The sequence below is a fragment of the Pungitius pungitius genome, chromosome 4, assembly GCF_949316345.1.
Source record: "Pungitius pungitius chromosome 4, fPunPun2.1, whole genome shotgun sequence".
Lineage (NCBI taxonomy): Eukaryota > Metazoa > Chordata > Actinopteri > Perciformes > Gasterosteidae > Pungitius > Pungitius pungitius.
In genome coordinates, this window is record NC_084903.1 from 16,255,267 (window position 1) to 16,279,449 (window position 24,183).

The window sequence follows — 24,183 nt, forward strand, 5'->3', positions numbered from 1 at the left end:
ATGACTCTAAGCTACTTACAGTAAAACTCCATCGCAACTAAATACGTCTTATTGCCTTTCAAAACAGTATCAACATTTGTCCAATGAACAGTTTTAACAGTTGACGTGATACAAAACAAACCCAGTGAAGCAACTTCTTATCCAATGAAGACAGAGCAAGCAAAGCCGCTACACACCTTTGGATAGTCGCACACGCATAAATTAAGAAATAAATAAGTCTTTTTGCAACATTCGGAGTACCAGCATGTACTCAGAGTTAGAAAAGAAACTGGATGTAAAGGACAAAGAGTAAAAAGCCCAAAGACCGCAGGAAGTCAACCTACATCGCAAACAAAAAATAGCTTTTACACGCGACATCCTTGTAAAGTTTTAATGGCGGACGTTAATGAAGGGCGACTTTGAGGCAACAGAGACGGATGTTATTGCATTCAGGGAGGCAGGGACCGGAGGATGTCACGTACAAATCTGTCTGCAAGGGTCGCAGTGGAAAGAACAGAAAATAAAAATCTGCAAATACTGTTTAGAATTGCTGACAAACTGCAATGCCCCAAAATATTGACATCCTCGAGATGCCCCGCACTGTAGAGGCAGGCGGAGCAGGCGGAGCATTATAACGAGTTCAAGGTCTGCATCACTTCAACTTTTTATACCAGCTGCATTTCACCACCTAAAAAACTCTTCAGTCCAACTACTTGGCTGTGGCTGCTTTTACAAAAAAAACAAAAAAACAGCATCATCCTAAATAATTCTAATGGTTTTAGAGTTTGATTAAAAAAAACAAAAAAACTTGAATGTTTAGACTTCTGCACTCACACAATTGTTGCAATGACATGGATTCAACACAGAGCAACACTTCCTGAGCTCTTCTACCTACAGTAGTAAACTGACTCCAGACCAGAGCTACAGACAGAAACTTATTGTGCAGGTTGTCCGACAGAGATCCTGCTGCCGTGTACGCTTAATGAAGCCCTTAATGCCACTGGGACAAGCTGTTTTGGGCCAGGCAGCCATTAAAAAAAACAACCTCTTGAAGGTCATGAAGTGACAAAAAGTCTACATATATATATATATCTTGTATGTTAAGATAAAACACCCATTAAACTCGAAACAAACCAAACTGTTGCAACTGAGATACGGAGCTGTTAAGATTTTAGACAATAGATGTGTATGTGTAATCCTTTAATGATTTATTGACATTTCAGTCGTTGTCCACCTCTACCTTCTTTTGAAGTACATTTTGCTCCATGACTGGCTGGTCCAGAGGCCAGGCGTACATTGCACATGACAGCACCAGCCATGCTGCCTCCGCTATCTGAGAGAAAGAGGGAAGGCTCTGGCTCCCATTGGTGGGTTCAGGTGATGTCAGAAGAGGTATTATCGGTACTGGTTAAAATTAAAATATTGAGGCATGATGGGAGTTCACTTCCGGGGTGGCTTGTTTGATTTGGTCTTGTGAAGGGGAACACATCAGAGTTCTGTTCAGGAAACATCCCGTCTCATTGGGTCACTCATTTGGACGTCTCAGTAGAACTATTATTTTTTTCCGTTAGCCCTGTAAGTCTATTTGTTGCCAAAGAGCTGCAGGTCAAGGCGGACCCACACCTCCCCTGTAGGAACCTCGTGCAGCAGAAGACGACGTGTCAAGGGTCCCTTGTTTTCCAACTCTTTCTTTATGGTTGCCACAGGCACTTCTGTCCGACCCAGAAAGTCTGGTAAAAGAGAAATGTTAAAAGACAACATTTTAATGGGGTTCAGAAAATGGGAAAGTTGTTTATGAGTGGAGCTTCATGAAGACAAAAAGGAGAGATTAATACCATTCAGATCTTTGAATTACAATATACAGTTTAGGTTACATACCATGTTTAAAATGTAAATATTTGAAATGTTGAAAATCCAACAGAGTCTTTTTACTTTAAATACTACTTAATTTTGTAGCTTTTAGTTAATGATGGACTGAGAAAAAGAAGAATAAGTGAAGAAACCAGTAGGTGACTCACCATCAGGGGAAAACTGGTCTCTTTCATAGATGGTGATGCAGAGTACATCCTGATAAAGGTCCTTGATGTTGAACTGACAGTTAAAGTTCCACCTGGGGTTCAGAGTGTCGTTGAGCGTCCTAGACGTGAATATCTGAGTTCCCATGGTCACCTCACAGTAGGGGTTACTTTTACCTGGAGGAGGACATGAAGACAGGTGAGAGGAGGTCGAGGGAAGACGGAGTAAAAGCATGTGGAGGAAAGGAGAATATAGGAGGAATAGAGAAAAAGAGCAGCAACAGGAATAAAAATAATAAAGAACACTCAAACACAAAGAAAGACCTCATACTGAAAGTGAAGTCATGTAATGGTGATGACAGAGCACAAGGCTTCATCTTGACTTCAGTAGGTAAACATGCAGCAATGCATGGAGCATTTAGCTGGGATTAACATCTGGATTCTACCAAAACCTTCAAAATTCATTTTGAACCGTGAGGACTGTAACATCCGTGCTCACCATTGGGTTTTCCCGGCTTGAGTTCAGTGGCTTCCAAGATAGTGACAAGAAGTCTGCCGATTCCACTAGTCTTCACAGATCGGGCTGCAAACGCGCACACACACACCAATTAATGACTCCTGAGATCGACACACAAGCTGCCATTGCGAGCGGCTTAGCGGAGACACGATCGCATTGTAGAAACAAACCTTGATAGGCCTTTTCCCTCTTTTTCTTTTCAGTTTCAATAAATTCTTCAGACGCGGCCTTGATCTTCTGAACCCAAGCCGTCCTAAAAACAAGGAACACGCACAGTGATCGTACAGGCCACAGTATCACCCCCCCCCCATCTCTCTCTGTGTGTGTGTGTGAGAGTGTGTGCAGCTACCGTTCATTGATGTTGTCGGTCCTGAGTACGTAGACTCTATCAATGTGTGAGATGTGGAAGGTGGGCTCGTCGCTGGAAGGATCCGGCAGCTTCACCAGAACCTCATTTAGCAGCACAGGCTACATGAAATGAATGTTATACATGGTCAAACACAAGATTGGCAGTGTAGAGTGGCATAATGACACAAAAGAACAGATCAAAACACAAAGGCCCGACGCCAATTTCTTCCATGCAACCTTGATTTGTAAACTGACCACCATGTTCTAAACATCCCTAATGTTACTACAAACTATGCAACTAATATCAACTAAGTCCCTTATTAAAGTTAGCAAATATGACTTATAGATATAATCCCTGAGACACTTGACGATTTGACAGTGGGACAGACAGGAGCCCTCACATAGGACTGCAGAGTGAGAGAGAAGGAGTGAGAGTGTGTGTGTGTGGGTGTGTGTGTGTTTCTTACTGGCTTGTAGATCTTGAGTTGTACATTGTTCTTGCTGCTGAACAGTTTTTCGGGCCCGGATGAAGCGAACTGCTTAGCCGCATGAGTCAAGAGCAGAAAGTCGTTAAAGAGGAAAGCAAAGAGTTCCTTGTTGCTCTTCACCTTGTTCATCTGAAAAGAATACAATACGCATCATATTATTTATAATCACGCCAAAAATAATTAAACAGTATCTACTATAAGGATTATAAAAACACTTTCACTTGTGGGTAACTGCTCAGTGACGATGGAGTCTCTACAGTTAACTGCTCAGCATGAGAAGACAAATGTCTGTATAACAACATCCTTCATGCTGTTGTATCATCAGCTTGTCCTGCTCGGCTGAAGCAACTCACTTCATCTCCCTCTACTCCACAGTCTGCCCGGTCTCATGTAAAATACTCTTTCGGTGGAATAGAAAATGTAATATTTTCAGAAAACGTGTTGCAGTTTTACTCACCTTGCCGCTGTGAAGCAGTTTCCTGGGGCCCAAACAGTTGGTAAGAGAGTTAAAGACCAGGTTCTGTGGAAAGACATTAACTTTAAGAGGATATAGCACATCGTCTTTAGAATTACGTATTGAAGAAATCTCTTTTGATATCTATAAATATTTATTTCGAGAATGTATTTGTAATCTCATATTTTTTTAATACCTCTGTAGTGCCGTCCATCTGTAAGTGGCTTTGAATCCATTCCAGTCTGTCAGAGTTCTCCTTCTCTCTCACGCCCTCGTTTACCTGATAAACGCAATAACTCAGTTCAGAAGCATCGTTTAAAAAATAAACCAAAAATGAAATAACACTAATAAGTGAATCCATAAATGTGTCAGTGAAGAAAGTAACCTGTTGACAGAGTTCTTCCGCCTTCTCTAGAGCCTCTTTGAGTGGGCCTCGGTCAGAATGGCCCTCTCCCGTGCTCTCCAGGATCTAAACACACACACAGACACACACATATATTACAAACAATAAAGGCCAAACACGTTTTCTTTCTATTTACAAAGACTGATCAGAGCACTGAGTTCAAACACAGACACACTCATGAAGATGATGGCCTACGTTTTTGATGTGCAGTGGGTAGCGTGTGATCCTCTGCATGGGTTTCAGCAGGAAGCTGGACAGCGGCATGCCTTTACACCTGTAGTCCGTGGCAATTTTCTGATGGCAGTAAAATGAACACAATAAAATGTTGAGTTTGCACGGATTATGCAGCCCCTGCCTCTCCACGGGGCATTTCTTTGGTTATGTACTCTAACTTGAATTGCTGTTAGAATCATAACTAGTTTGAACCAGAGATAACAACATTTCGTGCATGGGCGCCCCCTGGAGGCTGAGGAGAAGAATCAAGAACTCCAAGGTGAAACAGTCTTGGGCTCACATTGCATGGCAGTGCTGTATGTAGGACAAACAACAGGTTTTTCTGCAGGAGAAACCCGAATTCTCCGTCAGTATAGCACGAGGAGAAGAATAAAACGCTTTGATTGAATGGTTTCATCATCAATAGTGACCGGACAGTGATTTAACATCCCCATAAAAAACGTGAGCCCGTTCTCCCGAATCTTGTTTCCATCTTCCCGGATGTACCTGCAGAAGATCTGTCTTCTAAAATACTCCTCGGGCCAATTCCAAACACTCCCTCCGTCACTGCTTCCTGTCCCTCATCGCATCCCAAATCGTCTATGACATTCTCTTTCACCAGAGCTCCCTCGCTCTCCCACCTTTAGGAACTCCTTGAAGTTTGGCTCGCTGTCGATGCGGGTCTGGACCAGCGTTGCCCCGTTGATCTGGCAGGAACAGAAGCGGATGTAGGGCTGCATGTGGGACAGCTCCGCGGCAAGAACATCTCCGATCATCTGCACCGGCATGTTCTCCCCACCCGTCTTCTTACGGAGGTGAAGCGCCCTGCACACATGCAAATGGCCATGAATGAACACAAGCAGCTTTGTGTTGTTGTACAGACACCACATTCAAAAGGCTGCACTTGGACATGATATCACTGCTTCAGATCAACTGTCCCTCCTGCATGTCACATACTGCGTCCTTGTCATAATTACTTGAGAAGTTTAGAGTTGCAGGTCAGCAGTTCATTCCAGTTGACGAAGATCATTTCCATCTCTGCATCATTCAGCCGACCCGACTCGGACATGGGCTTATGGAAAACCTGACCACAAAGAGAACCACTGATTTCCACCGAGCGCCAGGTGTGCGTTCGGGACATTGTGCAGACAGATCGACACGTCTCATGAAAAAATGGAAACGTTCAACGCGTATGTAGCTTCTGTCAGAGTGAAAGTTATTAAGTGGGACATGCGTCCGTTACCTCAAGAACAATCTTCAAGTCTTCCACGTATCTTTCCTCAGTCAGGATCAGCTCATGGATGTAACCCTGTCTCCGCTTCTCCTGGGCACTCAGTGAGTCCAGGCTGTTTAGGTCTGCGCACCCTGCAGGACGGGCGGCACACACAAGAGAGAGAGGTTATTTAATATGAAAAATATATTTATGAAAAACTGTGCTAAAGAAAACATTCTGACTGTAGCACTGCCTTTACTGCCTCCTGCTGGATATTTGACCAAAAAACCCCACAAGCTGCTTTAGAGGCATTACATTACTTCATTTAGCTGACGCTTTTATCCAAAGTGACTTATAATAAGCGCATTTCATCCATAAGGATACAAACCAAGAAGAACAAGAAACAAGAAAGTGCAATTTCATCAAATAAGCCAAATTACAACTTGCTATAGATAAAAGAGACATTCTAAGTACAATTAAAGTGCTACAATTTGTGTTTTTTTCTGAAGAGGTGTGTCTTTAGTTCGCGGCTAAAGATATAAAAGCTCTCTGCGGCCCTGATGTCGTCAGAGAGCTCATTCCACCATTTCGGGGCGGGACAGCAAATAGTCGTGATGGAGACGGTCTACTGCACACATTTATATAATCTCTAAGACGTTGAAGAATGGGAAGGGTACTCCCTTACCTGATACATAGAGCCTATTTGTCCATTGTGAGTGTCCCAAACTAGCAGACTTCTCCTCCCTCACTGACCTCTCTCTTCGCTCTCCCTCACCATCGCTCTCATCCCACAGGTTTAGAAAGTTAAAGCTGTTCTGCAAAGTCATCGCTATGTTTCTGTCTCTAAAGAACTGACTTTAAGTTTATGTCTCTCCTATTTTTCCCTTCCTCCTTCTGTTCTCGTTGAAGGCGTCAGACAAAAGCTTCTCCTGGATCAGATCTGTTTGTACCAAAACAGGAAGAGGAATTCTTTTTTTCTCTCTTCATCTCCAGGTGACGTACATGGAAAAATTAAAATTAAAATCATTTTCAGGGACTTTCGCAAGTAAATGCATTCCGTACCAGATAACCAATAATTCCACAATACTGCCATAAACAGGAAGATAAATGAAGGTTTTACTTCCCATCGAACTGCATACAGGTTACAAAAACAGTTGTTCATGCACTGTTAATCTCTCCATCTTAATCCTGTGTATTGTGATGTCAAAACAAACTCTGCATACAACACACACACACACACATTAAAAATCCCCGCAGAGGTGAACACCGATATATTAGTTCACAAAAATGAAACACTTAACTGTCATCTCAATCCCATCTTTATTTAACATTTAATTTCAGAATCAGAAAATATATTAGACACATCCTTAAAATGAGTTAAACCTTCCAGTACCACAAATGTTCTGTACATCATAAATGTATGACAGCGTGGTTCACCCACATCCCTGCAGCCTTTCACCAACCTAGATAAGGTTTCAGTAAACTGAGCCAGGTAACCTCTGAATAGCTTTCGTCGCTATAGGCTCCTTCCCCCTGAGGTGCGCTAAAGACATCGAAACTGTATTGCAGCGTCTGTCCCGTGACTCCTTCAAGTTATAGAACCTCACAGTAACTCATGAGAAACTTCTCACTTTTTTTGATCTAAAGTTCATGGATCCATAACCATTACAATAATGTTTACCTTGTTATTTTCAATGTGGTGAACACTATGAGCAGACACTCACAGACCCATGCATTCACTTTCCAAACAGAGAGAAAACATTCGGAGCAGCAGCAGCATAGCAGTCTTAACTGATATCTAATGTGCGGCAGTTTGGGACATCAGTTTGGAAATGTATTTTTCTCTCAATGGTTTAAAAATATTTTGTCACATGATGTCTCTTTGTCCCTCTTCAAAACTACGCATGTCCCTTCTGTTGGGGTTAACAGATGATTCAGTTATGGCTTTTAAATGTAGTGGATAAACTATATTCTTCCGCTTTCACCATCTCCTGCCAAAATGTTTGAAGTGGAAAGAAAAAACTAATGCTTATCCCAGTACAGCTGTGTAGTCTTAGAAATGTATTATTATTTATTAGAAATATTGACTAAATCCTTTATTTTTGGCATGCTGTCAGATCAGGCTTTTGTTGAACAAATGTTACTTTATTCCTTAGTTAATACAGTTCTCTGATGAATTTACATTCAAATTACCACTTTATGCCACGTTTCTAGCATCTTCAGTGCCATGACTCATTTTACTCATGTTACTATATAAAGATTGTTAATTCTTGCTTGTATATTTTTATCTTATTTTATTCCTATATTTTATTCTCATATTGCACCAAGTAAAATTCATCTTTGTGTAACTTGTGTGGCAATAAATGGCTTCTGATTCTGAAAACCTTTTATCTGAATATAGACACATCTCAAGGGTGGGCTCTGTGTGAGCTTAACTCTCACAATTAGAGACTAAGAAAAAAATATTGTTAGCTAACTGGAAGAATATCAATATGAAGGGAAAGCTAAGGCACGCATCAAGGGCAAAAATAAGAGTCTTGTGTAAAGAAGCAAATGACAGGAAGAGGCACGAGCCACTGAGAGACCAACTATCCCTCTGCTTCAGATATAATAATCCCTTCACAATCAAAACAAGGCGTGAGGAAATCACATAAGGCACCAAGGCGTTAAAAATTCACAGAATACGCATTGAGAGTCATAGGAGAGTTGTTTTCAGGTCTGGATTAATTTCAGAAGGAGAACATGACTTGTTTTCCTGTGTCACAGACACCTGACAACTCTCTGTGACATTAGCTCAGTGGGAGAAGTTAGCAGATAAGGAGTCCAGACACTCCGTCCCTTCAGAGCAGTGCGTAATAGTGGGTTTCTGAAGTCAAGAGTGGGAAGAAGGAAGAGGAGAAGAGGACTTTCTACCACCCTGGAAGGAGAGAGACACAGAAGTCGAGGAATGGAAAAAGAGAGAAAGAGGGAGGGAGAAAAAAGACAGATTGGAGAGGAAGGGGGAAAATGGGAAAAAGTCAAAAAGTCAACAAGAAGAGAGGATTTACAGATGTAGAGATGGGTGGATGAAGATATACGGATGGTGGTAAATGGGTGTTGCATATGGACAAAGGATAAGCGTGGGTTGGGCAGAGTGGTTTGAAGCAACATGGAAGAAGAGCATCTCTTGGTTTCTAAACATGCCACTTCCACTCACACTGCTGGCTGGGGTCACACTCCGCTGTGGTCATCTTTACGTAATTAGTTGGGAAGAGACCAGTAGCCCCGTTGGTCTCTCCTTTCCACCAGTCCTGGTCATTCTTGTCATGGACGTTAATCAGCTGACCTTTGGAGAAGCTCAACTCGTCCCCGTTGGCAGCTTTGTAGTCATATATGGCTATCACCTGACAGACTGAGCAAGAAAAAGAGGGAGGAGTTTAACACAGAAATGATTGTATTCATGCCATGTACTCCAAGGCGCTTCACCACTAGCTTCGCCTTGTTACAGGGTGAGTTTGTGTCTTACCTGTTTGGGGTGCTGGGGTGGACTGGCCACTGCTGGATCCCAGAATTTTGACATGAGAGGCAGGAAACCAGCCCTTCTGGCGCTTTTTACCACGGGCCTGGAGTCGGAAAGCACAAACCAACGTGGGCAATGAGATTTGAATAAGACCCCACGGATACAAAATGACATTTTAGCACCAAATCCTTGAGCCTGACCTGCAGTTCTCCAAGCCACCAGCCAGAGGGGTTCTTGCCGAGGATGAGGATGAGCTGAGCAGTTTCCAGATTCAACTGTTCAGCGCTGCTAGAGGAGCGGGGTCTGATCACATGGGCAATCTCTGTGCACACAAAACACAAACGCAAAAAGGTTATTCTCTCTCTCTCTCTCTCTCTCTCTCTCTGAGAGATGTTATAAAAGACTGCAAAATGAAGACTGTGAGCTTACCTGGCTTCTTCTTTCCAGATATACTTGATGTCTAAAAAAAAAAAAAAAAAAAAAGAGAAGAAACTATTTAATAAGCTTTGCAACATAGCAAACCTTTAGAAGCACTGTTTATGTTGATCTGTTTTTTCTGTGTTCTTACATCGGCCTCTTTGGGTTTGACGTAGTTGCTGGGGAAGACGCCTTTGCTGTCGCCTATAGAGCCGTGCCACCACTCTCCATCTTTCTTGCTCACCAAGATCAGATCACCCTCTCTAAACGACAGATCACTCGGCTCCGGAGAATCATAGGTGTACAAGGCTGTGTATTCTGAAAAGCAAAATTATAAAAAATATATATATAAACAGCAGTGTGCAGCTGATACAAGGCCCGTTGCTACCGGATGCTGAACTTCACAACAATATTAAACCACCCACAGATCATGAATATTACGGTTTATCTATGAAAATCAAATATTAACTGAATCAGGCAGATATTAAAGATGATCTTCTACTGCACCTTCCAGCTGAAGGCTGTCGCTAGACTCTGAAGCATCAGGAGGGGAACTCTTCACGCTGTAAACACAGAAATACGACGTGTTAGGTGTTAAACTTTTTCATGCGTGTATGCAATCATCAGTCATGACTGCTATGTTGTTATGGAAATGTATAAAATCATAGGGAAACACATTAATGTGCCCAAAGACTTACTTTGGACTCCCTTCTTCCAGCAGTGTCACATATGTTTTGGGGAACCAGCCCTTTTCATTGTTCAGCTCTCCCAGCCACCAATTCTCCTGCTGCTCCAAAACCTGAATGACGTCGTCCTTGTTGAAGTTCAGGTGACTGTCCGTCTTCGCTGTCCACGAGCACAAGGCCTGGGCCAACAGGTTACCCACCACCTGCTGTCAGGGCACGGAGAGGAACACGGCACAGCGAGTGTTTGAGTGTTGCACATGTAGGTTAGTAGCTAAAATGACCCATTGCATGAAAGGCTTAAAACCACTCACCTGTCCTTGTGCCTCAGTGGGTGCAGGATTTGGAGAGTGTGTTGGCGTGAAGGCAGATTTGGTGCCGGCTGCCTTGACAGCCTCGAGCGCATTGGAAAGCTGGGACTGAAGTGGGCCTTTAGGGGCCACAGCAGCAGCAGTATTATTATTATTGGCTGCGGCTGACGGGGCCACCCTCTCCACGTAGCTTTCTGGGAACCAGCCCATCTTTCCCTGCCGGCTGCCGTACAGCCAGCCTTCCTCCCGCTCCGTCGACTCATCCACCTGACAGAAGGGGAGGTTTGAGGACAACGACGTTCCCGCTTTGCTGTTGCAGTCGTGTCTTTAGTCAAGTTTCGGTTTCGCGCTTACCTCGATCACGTCGTCCGCGCTGAAGTTGAGCTCCTCGTTGTTTCGGGCGGTGAACGGATACAGGGCTTTGAAGGACGTGAGGGCGGCTGACTTCCTGTGTTCTGTGGCCCTGGGTTGCCCACCTAAAGACATTATGACGCCAGTTGAGCTTCAAAAGCGTTTCTATATACACTGGAGACAGAAGGAAACTACAGAGAGGTATAGAAGAGTAGAGAAATTACCTTTCCTCTCCTCTAGTCCTCTCAGCAGAGCCGTCAGTTTACTCTGAATATCCACCTTCCCTCCTCCACTGGCCAGCGGCTGCTGACGTGCGGTCTCCTCCTTTCTCTTTCTCACCTCCTCTGCTTTCCTCCTCTCCTCTTCTTCTTCTTCTCTTCTCTTCCTCTCCTCCTCCCCCCTCTTTCTTTCCTCCTCACGCTTCCTCCTTTCCTCGTCCTGCTGAAGCTTCCTCCTGTCTTCATCCTTCTTCCTCCTCTCCTCCTCCTCCCTCTTCTTCTTTCTCTCCTCCTCTTGGGCTCTCCTCTCCTCTGCATCTCGGACAGCGGCCACAGCTGCCCTCTGTCTCCTCCTCTCCTCTTCCTCCTTTTCTCTTCTGCGCTCCTCCTCTCTCCGCTCCTCCTCTAACCTCTTCCTCTCTTCCTCCCTCTTGCGGCGCTCCTCTTCGTCCTTCCGTCTTTTCTCCTCTTTCCTCCTATCTTCTTCAAGTTTCCTCCTCTCTTCCTCAAGCTGCCTTCTCTCCTCTTCCAGCTGTCTCCTCTCCTCATCCTGCCTCCTTCTTTCTGCTTGCTTCTGTCGCTCGTCTTCTTCTCTTTTCTTCCTCTCCTCGATCTCTCTTCTCTTTCGCTCTGCCTCCTCCTTCACTCTGAGCTCTCGTTCAACCTGCTCCTTCGCAGCCTGGATGAGGGCCTGTTTCTCTCTCTCCGCCTCCTCCCTCTGTTTGGCCTCTTTCTCCTCCCGAAGCTTTCTCTGACGCTCCTCTTCATCCTTCCGAAGCTTCTCCTGCCACTGGCGCTCTTTTTCTATCTTAATAAGCCTGTGAGTTGGAAGGGTTAAATTGTTTAATAGTTTGAATGGACTTTTTATGGTGGGTCGAGAATTCATGTTTTTGGCTAAATAAAAGAAAAATACCTCTGAGCTTCCTCCTCTTGTTGTTTTTTCCTCTCCTCTTCTCTCTTCTTCCTCTGCTCTTCCTCCTCTTTCCTTCGACTCAGCTCACGTCGTTTGTCCTCTTTGATGCTCCGTAGTTTCTCGAGTGTTTCCTGCTGTTTTCTCTGGCTCTCTCTCATTTCCTTACGCACACCCAAAAAAAAACACGCCATTAGTAGAGTGAAGGATATGAGACTTAATTAAGCTGACAAGATAAAGACTGAACAAACAGTATGCACAAACACATAGCATGCACATACATCAAGCAATTTGTGGAAGGATGCTAGACAAAGAGAAGAAACAAAAGACACCTAAAGGGAAAAACCTTTAGTAGGTAGAAGAGGTTACGAAGGCAGCCCAGCAGACAAAAGACAGCTTGAAGCATTGAGTCCTCATCACCCACACACTGTAAAGTTGGTGATGAGGGAAAGGAGGAAAGCAAACAGGAACGGCATCCAGCACAGGAAAAAACAAAAGAAGGGAGAGGACTGTGAGAGAAGTCCTACAACCAATCGATGAAATCAGGATCAGAAGGTAAGAAATACGGTTATGGTGGACAGAAGTGAGTGAATAGAGAAGAGGTTTTAGCGGCCAAGCTGCAGTGGCAAGTATGTAATACGTTATAAATATATTTGGAAATTATAAATAGGCATTACATATCGCTAAAGGTTAGGTGCTTTTTTGAAATGCACAAATCTGTTACATGAACAAGTACTATTAAGGCAGCAAAAGCGATATTGTGATTAGATTGGTTTGTATTTAAAACAAGCTTTTTATTATAAGCTCTTTATTGAAGCTTCACATTAGTAGCAGCAGTCTGTCCACTTCGTACGACTTAAACACACTTCCTACACTACTGCCCTAACATGTGAAACCAAATGTCCTGCGTCAATCTTATTATCCAGTATTATGTATTATGTTTGCTAGTTATTGGTACTTATTAAGCAACGAGTCTGATGCCAAGTTTAGATACTCAGTCAACGTTACTATGAATTTAATTCCTACCTGCATATCTCTGTTGTACGCGTCCATCTCAGACATTTTGGCAGCCGCCTCTTTCTCCAGGGTTTCCAGCTGCTGTCTCAGTTTGAGACATGTCCCTTTTTTCTCTGTGACAACCACCTTGAGGGTGGACATGGTTGACGCTACATGATGAAAGAAAAAACAAGCAAGAGCAAAATACAGTCTCATGATTTGCAAAACAATATACAGTAATATGAAGGGTTTCATTCTTTTTAGAAATTAATTTTTTTTGCAGTAGTTTTTTTAAATTATATCAAATAATTCCATTCTTTATTGTAAACCACACTGCCCCCCAGTGCTGCTGTAATAAGTTGTTGTTTATTAGGTAATTTAATAAATCACTACTAACCAGGCAAGTTATTTAAAGACATGTTTCTGAGTTTCTCTGTCAGTCTCTTCTGCTCCGGAGTCAGCTGGGACAACTTTCTCTGGAACTCCTAACAAAGACGATATGCATCAGAAGCAAGAACAAATGCATCATTTGGGGGAAATATTCCCGTTTTTTTTTAATCGTCGCTCAATGAAGATGACAAAAATGTATGAACCCTAAAAAAAAAAAAAAGACACACAAACGCACCTCCAACTGTTTCTGCAGTTTGTTAATGTCCTGCTGGCAGGTCTCTTTCCTTTGATTAGTCACATGCAGCTCCGTATTCTGATGCTTCTTCTTGTTCTGAAAGTCCTGCAGTCGATCTGAGATCTGTTGGTGCTTGTTACCCTGAGGTAGAGAGGTAGCGATAGAGGGAGAGAATGACAGGAACTTTATAAACTATCCTTAAAAAGGTGTTACGGGATGGTTGACAGAGACAGCTGGAGGTAAACACTGCATTCTCATGATATGTTGCACTGAAACAAATTATCCCTCACAAACACTCACCACAGCCTCCAGTTCCATCTCAAGACTCTTTTTCTTGGCTTTCAATCTGCCGATTTCATCCTGCTCCTGCTCCTTCTTTATTTTGAGCTCCCCTCGCCGCCTCCTCTCCCACTCCTCCTTCCTCTGACGCTCGAGCTCCCGCTGTGCAGCCTGCGATGAGCCCACACAAGACACTGAAGGCTGCAGAAACGACTCTCTGCTGTGCAATGAATGGGGAAGCATTCCCACAAAAAGCCCTGAATACAGACCCTAAGGCCCCTCACCTCTTTTCTCTCTATCTCTCTCAGCCGCTCTTCTTCTTTCTGCCTCTCCAGCTCTTTCTGTCGTTCCAGCCTGATTTCCTCCTCTCTCCTTCTCTTCTCCTCAATTTCCCGAGCCTCCTTCTCTCTCTGTTCCCGCTCCTCTCTCTCTTTCTGCGCACGCCGCTCTCTCTCCCTCCTCTCCGCATCCTGGAGCGTCTGACGTCTTTTCTCCAATTCTGCGTTCCCTCGCTCCAGGTTGGCTTTGAATTTATCCTCGAACGTCACTGAATAAAGAGAAATAAAAAGTTTGGATCAAGTCAGTGTACGGTCCATGAGGAGTCAAATATAAATGTACCCGATTTAAATGAACCTAGAGAACGATCCTTAATTTTTATTAGGTTTAAGCTGTAAATGTCTTAAATAAATCTTGTATCCCTCTATTTTAGAGTATTCAAATTGCCAATGTGCCCATTTGTTATTTTCAAAAAAAAAAAGATAACTGCTAAGTTGATGTACCCATTGATGACATATTTCACAAATGATTAATTACTTTTTGAGCTTTTGTGTTTGGAAAAACAGGATTATGGACAGAAGAAGACTGAACATTTTGCGGCAATTAACCAAAGCAACACTCGGTGTGTGCAGGGTTGGTAGTGGGAGTACTAACGGTTTGGTTTGGTTTTCTGTGGAGGTTCTATGTCAAAGTCATCCCCCAGAGCAGCATAGAGAGAAGAGCTGGATCCATTCACTCCACCCCTGAAACAGAACATAACAAAAAATAATATAGTAATAATTACATTAATGTGGTCCATGTTAAAATGCACTCAATTGTTTAAAAACAACTTGCATCTTCTCTAAAAGGGCATTTGCAATATTTTAAAGAAATTGCGCCATAAGTGTGCTCATACCTTTGCGAGGGTGGTACCAGTTCAGTTGGCAGTGTTAGCGGCAAAGATTGCCCAATCTTTGCCATATCCACAAGATGCATGGCCAGTATAAACTCCTCTGCTTTTAGTTTCCCGTCCTTATCCACATCAGCTAAAGTCCTGCAGGAGGGTTGCAAAACCGGTTTATACAGGATTTCCTACTGACAATTACATACAGGATAGGAACCGTAACTAGGTAATACGCACTTTAACTAGGTAATACGCACCACTAGAGAGGTTCTTTAATATGTATCTTAGGTGGAATTAATTGCAAACGAAGAATTCTGGGAGATAAAACCCCCATGCACCCCAAAAAGGTGGAGGTACTGTATTTTAGAATAACTAACATGATTTCCTTGTGTACCCATTGATGACATATGTTACAAATGATTAATTACTTTAATTACTAATTGATAACAAAAGCACAGTTGAGTTTTAAAAACTAATTACAACCTTGATTTTGGCTCTTGAACACAACACGTAGCAGGGACGTGTACAGACACACAGACATACAAACAGATATTCTCACCAGATGGAGGCAAGTTGTGTCTGAGTCAGCATCGTGGTTGCCATGGCACCTCTTACCTGCTGACCTAACAACAAGAGTTAAAACGTCAGAACACCTGTAAGCACAGACTTTCACAGTGGGTGTGGTGGAGGAAGGAAAGGGTCATGGGTGCGTGCAAGGACCTGTACAATGTGTGCCAATTTACTCATTAAGCTGATATGTGAAACAAAGAGGGCGGCCCGATGAATAAACACAACTGGTTTCAAAGGCTAATGTGTGCATAATGTGCAGAGTCATGCTCGCAGAAATGATCTGCAAGTGTAACTACAGTAAGAGAGTGTGGGTGCGCAAACATGCGCAAGCCAGAGATCACGGGTATTTCAAAAGAACAGGTCCAACGAGGCTTGTGGTGACGGAATGAAAAAGTGAACCCATACTTGGCTGTGTGTCTGTTGAGAAACTGCCTGTGTGTCTAAACACACTAACATTTAGGGCGGAAACACCTCCACTTCCTCACTGTTAGTTAAGACTTGACACACACGAAAGAGGGATGCAATTGTTATGGAATCATTTTTATGAACATCCATAGTTTGGTTTTGCAGGACGAGCGCACTGTACACACACACACACACACGCGCACAGACACACACTCCGTACCACTGAGGTATCCTGCCATTTGTTTATCCAAGCTGTTGAACTGCTGTCGGTATCGGAGTCTGGAGGCATGTGGCACAGCCCAGTCGCTGGGAACATTAACCATGGGGGACATCGGAGAGGGGGAAGAGGAAGCTGAGCTGAAAGACAAACGGAGGCAACACTAAAATAAGAGCTGACTGCAACAAACTGCAGGAAGAGTAGGGTGTGTCTTTGCACTTCAAAACAATTAACAAAACACTGAAGAATTTGCCTGGTGCTTCAATATTTGAGTGTGTGTGTTACCTGATAGATCCTAGGTCCAAAAGAGAGGAGGCCTTGTTCAGACCAGATGAGGAGAGTCCGAGTGGAGAGGAGTAAGGGGATGCAGAGCGAGGTATTCCTAATGACACAAATCAAAAACATTCAACATTAGACACTTACAGGGACGCTCAACAATGGGTCAATAACACAGTGCCATGCAGCCAAATCAGAAGGGACAGCTTGCATTCAAACATGCGGTAGACTAAAAGTTAAAAATGCAAAACCATCTCTACCAGTGGCCAAAGCTCCAGGTGCAAATGGGTCGAGACCTCCGAAGGTGCCGTTAGGCAGGGTGGCGTTTCCCATGGTGGGCATCGGGGGCCTGGAGGGGTTGGAGGCTATTAAAGGGCTCAGGGTGGATGCTGTAGGAACCAAAGGGGTGTAGCCTGTCATTGGTGCCAAAGTTGAGAATCCAGGGGTTGCCATGGAGTTAGGGGCAAACATTGGTAGGTTTGTACCGGTCATCATAGTCACGTTAGGCAGAGTAGCCATACCTTGACAACACACACAATAGGAAAAAGCAGTCAGATAACGCAGCTGTCAAAATGCATGTGTGCAAACAGTAGATCGGTTGGATACTTTCAGTTTGTCAACAGTCGTGAAAAACACCCAAATGATATATTTGGTGTTACATCTTTTAATCTTCACAAATAACACAGGAAATGACACATTTTTGCATTGCAGTTAGTAATGCTATTGTACCATAGGCTGGGTTGGTCAATAATGAGGTGGGGTTAATGAGGCTGGGAGCAGGCACTGGAGGCTGCTTCATGATGACGGGCAGTGCTGAGGGAAGCGGTGTACCCTGGAGCTTTAGCTTTATCAGCTTCATTGCAATGGAAAACTCCAACCTGTCCATCTTCCCATCTTTATTCATGTCAGCCAGAGACCTGAGAGAAAAAGGGAAAACAGACAGAGAGAGAGAAACACCAGTTAAAATCTTGTCTTTCAAGCACAGATTTACGTAAAACTTGCAGAGAACCCACGCCTCAGAAATGTGTGTGAGAGTCGTGTGTTTCTCACCATATCTCAGCCAAAACTGAAGCAGGAAGCCCTGATTGAAGTAAAAACTTCCTTGCCTGTTCCCCTACAGAAAGAGACAACAGGGGAAGACATTTAGATTCCTTTGCATGCGAAGCATCCTTGTGACTGTCAGAGCTACTTATCTTTACATTTTTGTATTATACGGAATCATTGTTCTTCCTACCGATAATGAACACCTATTGGTAAAATTGCATAATGAAATGTGTTGACAGGGAATTTGGGGATAAGTGTTTGTACCTGAGACGTAGCCCATTGATGGGGAGAGGGTGTCGAACTTCTTATCATGTTTGACCCTCTCCTCTGGAGAGATCGCCCATATGCTTGGGCCACCTAGAGGGAAACAGAAGAAATGTCATCATGCAAAGCTTCAAACATGGGACAGCCTGCTTATAATTTGATGAGTGTCAGCCCAGTTATTGTCCTGTGATAAGAAGCACAGTTACTGAATGATTCTACTCAGCAAACCTCCTCCTCTAAACAGGCCCGCGGCTGTTTTACACTCTCTTTGTTAAAATCAATCACGCACATGCACATTACACAGAGACAACAAGTAACGCGCAGCAAAGCAAACAGGCATGATTACAGAAAGGTACGGATCCATTTTATGACATTTAATTAACAAAAAATAGAAGAGCAGCTGCACAAACACACACAACCTTGAGCCGTCAGAAGCTGGGTGTGCACTGATATTGACAAAGTGATAATGAAGTGCTGTGAATATTTACTCCGTAGCCCTTCAGCAGATGTGAAGGGACAGTTTACTTCATGACAACAAGGCATACACAGTTCCTGTAACTGTTCTCCTTTGACTGGCATCTTAAACAAAGCTACTTTGCTCGACCACAGAACACAATGATTGCATACAATATTGGAGCAGCATTAGAGTTATAAACTAACAGACATAGCGTGTGTTCGGACAGATGTATGTGCAGCAACACATACAAGTAAAACTGGAAATCATTACTAGAACTAATAATACGGTGGTTTACCAGATTGGAGCCCCCCCCCTGAACAACACACAGTACTCAATGCAAAAACAAACTGCAGAGGTCTTACCATTCATCTTTGCAGGTGGCAGAGGCAGAAACTCCTGGTGGTGTCCTCAGCTACTGCTCAAAGCCATCTGCAAAACACACAGTCATCAGTCAATACTGCAGCGAAGACGGGACAGTGGTGTCGCTGAGAGGAAAGTGAGAAAAAAAAGGCAGAGGCCGATTGAGAGAAGGAGAGAGAGGGGGGGCGGGAGATCTGGTCAGTCAGCAGAGTACACAGAGCTCCTCCTGTTCTCTTCAGTCAGGAGCAGCCTGGCCCCGTCCCAAAGCTTTTAAACAACTGGGAGATGTTCCAATAGTATCCACACAGGCCATGGTGGTCAGATACCAATATAACACAGCTGGAGCGAAGGACCTTCATTGGAAAGCATTTACGAAATATAAAGCGAGCACAGGGAGACAGGAGGACTAGTTCATGTAGGCCTGTGCAGGACATCACTGAAGGCCTCGGTGTGAAATGAAGGTAATATGTCCTCATTGAATGTGTGCGACATCGCATACTTTTTAAAGGCTGCTGCGGTATGTTCAGCACTGTATTTCAGTGCGTTGGCATGCAAACATTTGCGAATTACCACTTAAAGCGGAGTTTAGCTTTGGGGTCAAAGACTGTGCCGTTGTCCCGTTCAATACAAAAGAAGCCCTGTGACTCGGCCCCACCCCATCTCTTATCTCCTCTGATCCTTATCAGGTCAATATGAATATATCTGAATATATCAGATATGAACTAAACACTGTTTAGGTCAAGGAAATGCACAAAATTCATACAAATAAATTAAATAATATGATTTTTAACCAAAACAAGAAAATATGGCTACAACATAGATGGATACGTTTTACAGGTCAGAAACCAAAATATTAAGATAAATCCACATCTTGCCCTGAGATGAAAAATCTAAACGACCATTACAGTAATTACAAGTTGAATGTGAGTAACATTCGTTGAGAAATCTGACACTAAATTACTATTTTATGTACACGTGATGTGTCTGATTGTAAATGTTTCCTTGGATACAATAATACATTTCAATATGTTGGTATATTCTGTTTTTTAAACATTAACTGGGATGGTTAAGACGCATCATGTCACATCATGGTAAATGCACTCGAATTTGTGGCTCATCAAAACAGGTATAAGCTCTATTATACTCCTTCTTGTGAGGACTACAATACTGAAAAGTACTGCATGTGTGCAACATAACAACAAAAACAGCTGGGAATATGTCCATGCATCATGGTCGGGGAGACCCTGAATTGGACTATGTTGTAGGATCTTTAGCTTTCACATTGATTTTGTTCCTGCCGTGCTAAAACGTGCTTCCTCCGCAGCTATCTCCCATCCATCAGCCGGTCACACTCACATGATGTAGAGGGAGGACAAAACGGAGGAAAGAAATTCCAATCTTTCTTTTCAACACTTCCTGCCCCGAAACCCACAGACACAGGCATTTCCTCGTCAGACGTCGCTTAACAGGAAGTGATGGTGGACTTTGGCGTAGGTACAGCTTTTTGAGTCAGAGGTTGGGTTTGAGGGAGAACAGGGATTATAAAACCCATTGAGAGGGAAAATGTATTTTACAGACTTGAAACTCAACAAAGCTTTGTTAAAAAATAACAATGTGTAGTATTAGTGGACGTGGTGTGATCGATACCCTCTAATCTACTGCACCCCATCTGTCCCTCTCCCCTACTCTACTCTACTCTACTCTACTCTACTCTACTCCCGGTCAATTACTCTCGTACTGTATCCTCACGTCTCCTTTATTTCATTCATCCTTCATTAGCCGTCTATCAAATATTGGCGTAAGACCCTATGGATTACAAATGTATCGGAAGTCAGGTTTGCAGCATTTCCGGCACTGCTTAGTGGTTCCGTCACATCTGTTCATTAAGGAGTTGCTGATAAATGATTTACGGTTTTACACTTTCACTTTCACTTTTTTCAGCCTACAAAAAAGATATGTTAATCATATCCGATGGGTCAGGTGTTGACAATTTTACCTATTTGTCAAAACATGACAAAATAATCGGCCATTCAGTATTGCTCAGGCTCTAGTCATGGAGTGGGACTTCTGGTAATGCAACACTGTAGGAATGATGAATAAATGAAAGATAGCAGTGGACTGCTGCCTTTAAAGTTGACCGTTTCCAGGATAAAAGTGGAGTCACATTTTTCTGACCAACCAACTAAACTCTGCCTCGGGTTGTCACGAGTCATAGACGGCCGTGGTAAACTTAGCTTGGCAAACCTTATGCAAATCTTTTCCGAGGGTTCGCAGAGGCGACTGGAAAGTGGCTGTGAATAAGAGCCGGAGGCACGGTTAGAGTTACAGTCGGCGCCATAGAAAGGGACACTTGAGTTGTACATTTAAAGATGACTCGGTTTTCATTTTTTACACAAGCGTTTGCTTATTCGTCAAATCGGCTGAGCAGTTTTCTTAAAGCGGAGCAAACCCTTTGAGAACACACACTGTTTACAGTGAGTGCTGCACCCTTACAATCAATGGAGACCTGCAGCTGCAAGCACACCTTTGATTCCCATCCAATACGAGTGTGAGACACTGCATTTCATTTACTGTACGTTGATGCACAAAAAATAGATTTTTTTTTTTGTAAATTTCAGGAGATTTCTGTTACAATAAAATGTAATCCTGCAGGGGTCCGACTGTTACATCGGTAGAGTACGGTTTTATTATTCATGAAGAGAATAAGCCTGAGATTGAACTTTTCACGGTGGGGTGTTGAAAACGTGAAAGCCCGCCCTGGTGCTCACAGGTGCATTTTACTGCTGTCATGGTTAAAACCTAAACAGACATATGACTCATATTACGATCCAACCTGCAGTTTACAAAAACAACTCTCCACTAATTAAATGACTCCTGTCCATTGCTTTGTTGCATTGATCTAAATGAATCTGTGTTGTCTACCAGCTCTGCCTAATTTGTATATTTTTTAAATTAAAACACAATACCAGCAGAATAAAGACTAACGACAAGACGTTACCGATAATTCTGTTCCCCTTAAGTTTATCAACGAACCTTCTTAGTACACCAAAATACACAGTGGCACGGCAGCTAAAGCATGAACACTATCATGAGTCACATTTATGTTTTCCTCCTTTAAAAGGTAAAAAACGTGCAACAATCAGTCAACGTGAACCACTTGAAGCTGAAGTAGGTGGCTTACACGAGTAGAGAAAAAATAAGTTTTTTTTTTTTTTTTCATTCACGTTGTTGTTCACTTGGTTATGTTGGTCGCACATTACCTCCTTCAGTTCTGCTTTGGTAGCTGCTGAAGGTCTGGGACATTTCTTACCCTCCCCTATTTATCCAACAGTTCTCTGTTGGTTAAATAGCTCGGCTGCCCCTGACATTAGCTGCTCCATTAGCAGCTTTGAACCCTGCATGTCTGTCTGTTAGTCCCTTTTGCTCTCCTTAATGCACCCATTCTATACTGCACCTTCCTGCCAAGTAGACTCTTTTACATTGACAGAAGTGAACAGAAAGAAGTGAACAAAAGAACCAGACAAAGATGGATAAGATTAATGACATTATCTCCTCGCTGAATCCCTGCACTTCCTTTTTCCATTTTTCCTCACTCCCTCTCTGTGTCATCATCGTTTATCTATGTCTGTCTTTAACTGAATACTCCTGCGGTTGTGTGACCCTGACCTTTCCTCATCACTACTCTGTTCTGTAAAAAGCAGTCTGTTATTCTATGAAATCATTGATTTTCAGCCGCCTATCTGACCTCACACCAATGACATCATCTACCCTGATGACTCTGTGTGTGTGTGTGTGTATTTGTGTCTCTGTCTAGTAGAATCACCGCTGCTCTAAGCTATCCATTATCCTTCATTTCCCACCCCTCTTCGTCATTCATTTTTAAAAATTCTGTCTCTCCAAATGCTTACTACGCGCACGGCACCAATACACCACTAACACCACAATCCACCAGTTGCGTTCATACATTTGGAAAGTTCTACACGGGCCATTTAGAGTATTTCAAATTTAAATTTGATTAAAGCTGTAGGCAACGCTGTGTTTTGTTTTCTCAAGAGGCAAGGCATGCCTCTCCCTCCTTTACTTAGACCCACCCGGTTTTTGTTTATGTATTAGGAGGATAAGGCTACCCTGATAGAGAGTTGTTTTATAGGGGGGTGGGGGGGTTACAGCAACTCTGACCTTTCATTCAATAGGAAGGTGTAAGGTGAAAGTCAGCTTGAAGGAATGAATTCTCTTGCTCTGAGAGAAAGCCGTCCGAAGCAATAATTAACAACCTCACTCCTTTAACAGCCAAACAATAATACGAACACCACTGGGGCCTCTGCAGCGTTTAACCGGCTTGAATACCGGTGGCATCATCTTCTCTAAACAGAGCCGCCGACATGTAACCTTACATCAGGCCCGTCCACCTGAATCCCTTTTCCTGCCCACTGCACTGGAACATCCCCCTTAACCTCCAAACCATTTCTATTTTCCAAGAGAAAACAGTAATCAAATGTCTCCATCCTTCAATGTCAGTCAGTATCAGTCAGTGAATGATACCATAATGTTTCTATGGGAATTTACTTCAGCGTTACACTTGCTTTTTGGGAATGCACTTGACAGGAGAGCTTTTTAAGCATCAGCAGGCTGCCTACAAAAATGTGGATTGTGATAAAAATCAAGATTTTGTGCGGAAACATGTTGCATTTGTTTGTTTTTCTTCTTTGAAACTTGGTAAATGCATAAGGTTTGCATCGATGGGTTCCACATGTAGCATTTAATCAAAATGAGTTATATTTTCCAAAAGTAAAATAACAGCGATTGGGGAAAGCAGTTTGCTTAATTTACACAATGAATCGGTATGGCCGATACACTGAGTAACATTCCCTGATCACTTGTCACCTGCAGACCTGTCTGACTGCAACGCAACCCGAACAACTCGTTTGAACCGAGAGGAATTTAGGACACGGGCATTTACAAAGGTACCCATAAACACCCCGTATACAGCAATCGATCCCACGTTAACATCCAATGAAACCATAACTTAGCCATTAGCTGACCTAACTCCCATCCCAGCTGAGCAGCATCAACCCACTACGAACAAGGATTTTAATATAATCAAAGCAAACCAACTTAACAAAGAAATAAACAACCGGAAACTGCACGTAGTCCGAAAGCGTCCGCGAAAATGGTATTCTACTTAAACAAATAAAACAACAATGTCAAACTTACACTCCTGCTTAGATAAGCAGTTTCGTTCGCGTACCTTTCTCACAACGGCCGCGACAAAAAAAAAATGAATACGTCAACTTCCGCGCTGTGGAGCGGCCTGGAGGTGTCACAGCGCCTCGGGACGGCTTCCAGGGCGCCGTGAAGCGTCACTGTGCGAGTGGAGCAGCGCTATCGGAGAAATGTTCAAGTTTTAGCAGCCTTTCGCTGCTCGGAGCGGGACCTGTTGCTGACAGCTCGGTGCGTGTCACACCAACAACATGGCTGACTGTGTGGCTGTTAACGTCTGACCGTCCAGCGA

At 43.2% G+C, this 24,183-nt stretch overlaps 1 protein-coding gene across 4 annotated transcripts; it reads right to left on the minus strand.

Annotated features, from left to right (window-relative positions):
• Positions 1–715: 715 nt before the first annotated feature.
• itsn2b (intersectin 2b) lies at positions 716–24,180 on the minus strand. Of its 4 annotated transcripts, none has more exons than XM_037484925.2 (41): positions 23,920–24,180; positions 18,674–18,740; positions 17,855–17,947; positions 17,597–17,660; positions 17,276–17,463; positions 16,807–17,067; positions 16,556–16,652; positions 16,274–16,410; positions 15,638–15,701; positions 15,091–15,228; positions 14,850–14,938; positions 14,204–14,466; positions 13,941–14,090; positions 13,641–13,781; positions 13,413–13,500; positions 13,046–13,185; positions 12,366–12,446; positions 12,023–12,183; positions 11,116–11,927; positions 10,895–11,016; positions 10,544–10,807; positions 10,245–10,435; positions 10,054–10,109; positions 9,698–9,864; positions 9,559–9,589; positions 9,330–9,451; positions 9,136–9,232; positions 8,827–9,021; positions 5,661–5,782; positions 5,395–5,501; positions 5,059–5,242; positions 4,400–4,498; positions 4,187–4,270; positions 3,998–4,081; positions 3,805–3,867; positions 3,327–3,476; positions 2,861–2,979; positions 2,682–2,764; positions 2,494–2,577; positions 1,998–2,171; positions 716–1,709 (listed from the first exon to the last, which is right to left on the minus strand). In XM_037484925.2, the coding sequence occupies exons 2-41, from the start codon at positions 18,678–18,680 to the stop codon at positions 1,561–1,563; spliced, it is 5,721 nt and encodes a 1,906-aa protein (XP_037340822.2). In that variant the 5' UTR covers positions 18,681–18,740; positions 23,920–24,180; the 3' UTR covers positions 716–1,560. The 4 variants fall into 4 exon arrangements, with proteins under 4 accessions (XP_037340822.2, XP_037340804.2, XP_037340813.2 ...); XM_037484907.2 differs by having other exon boundaries at positions 10,245–10,438; XM_037484916.2 differs by having other exon boundaries at positions 10,245–10,438; positions 23,886–24,180.
• Positions 24,181–24,183: the final 3 nt, after the last annotated feature.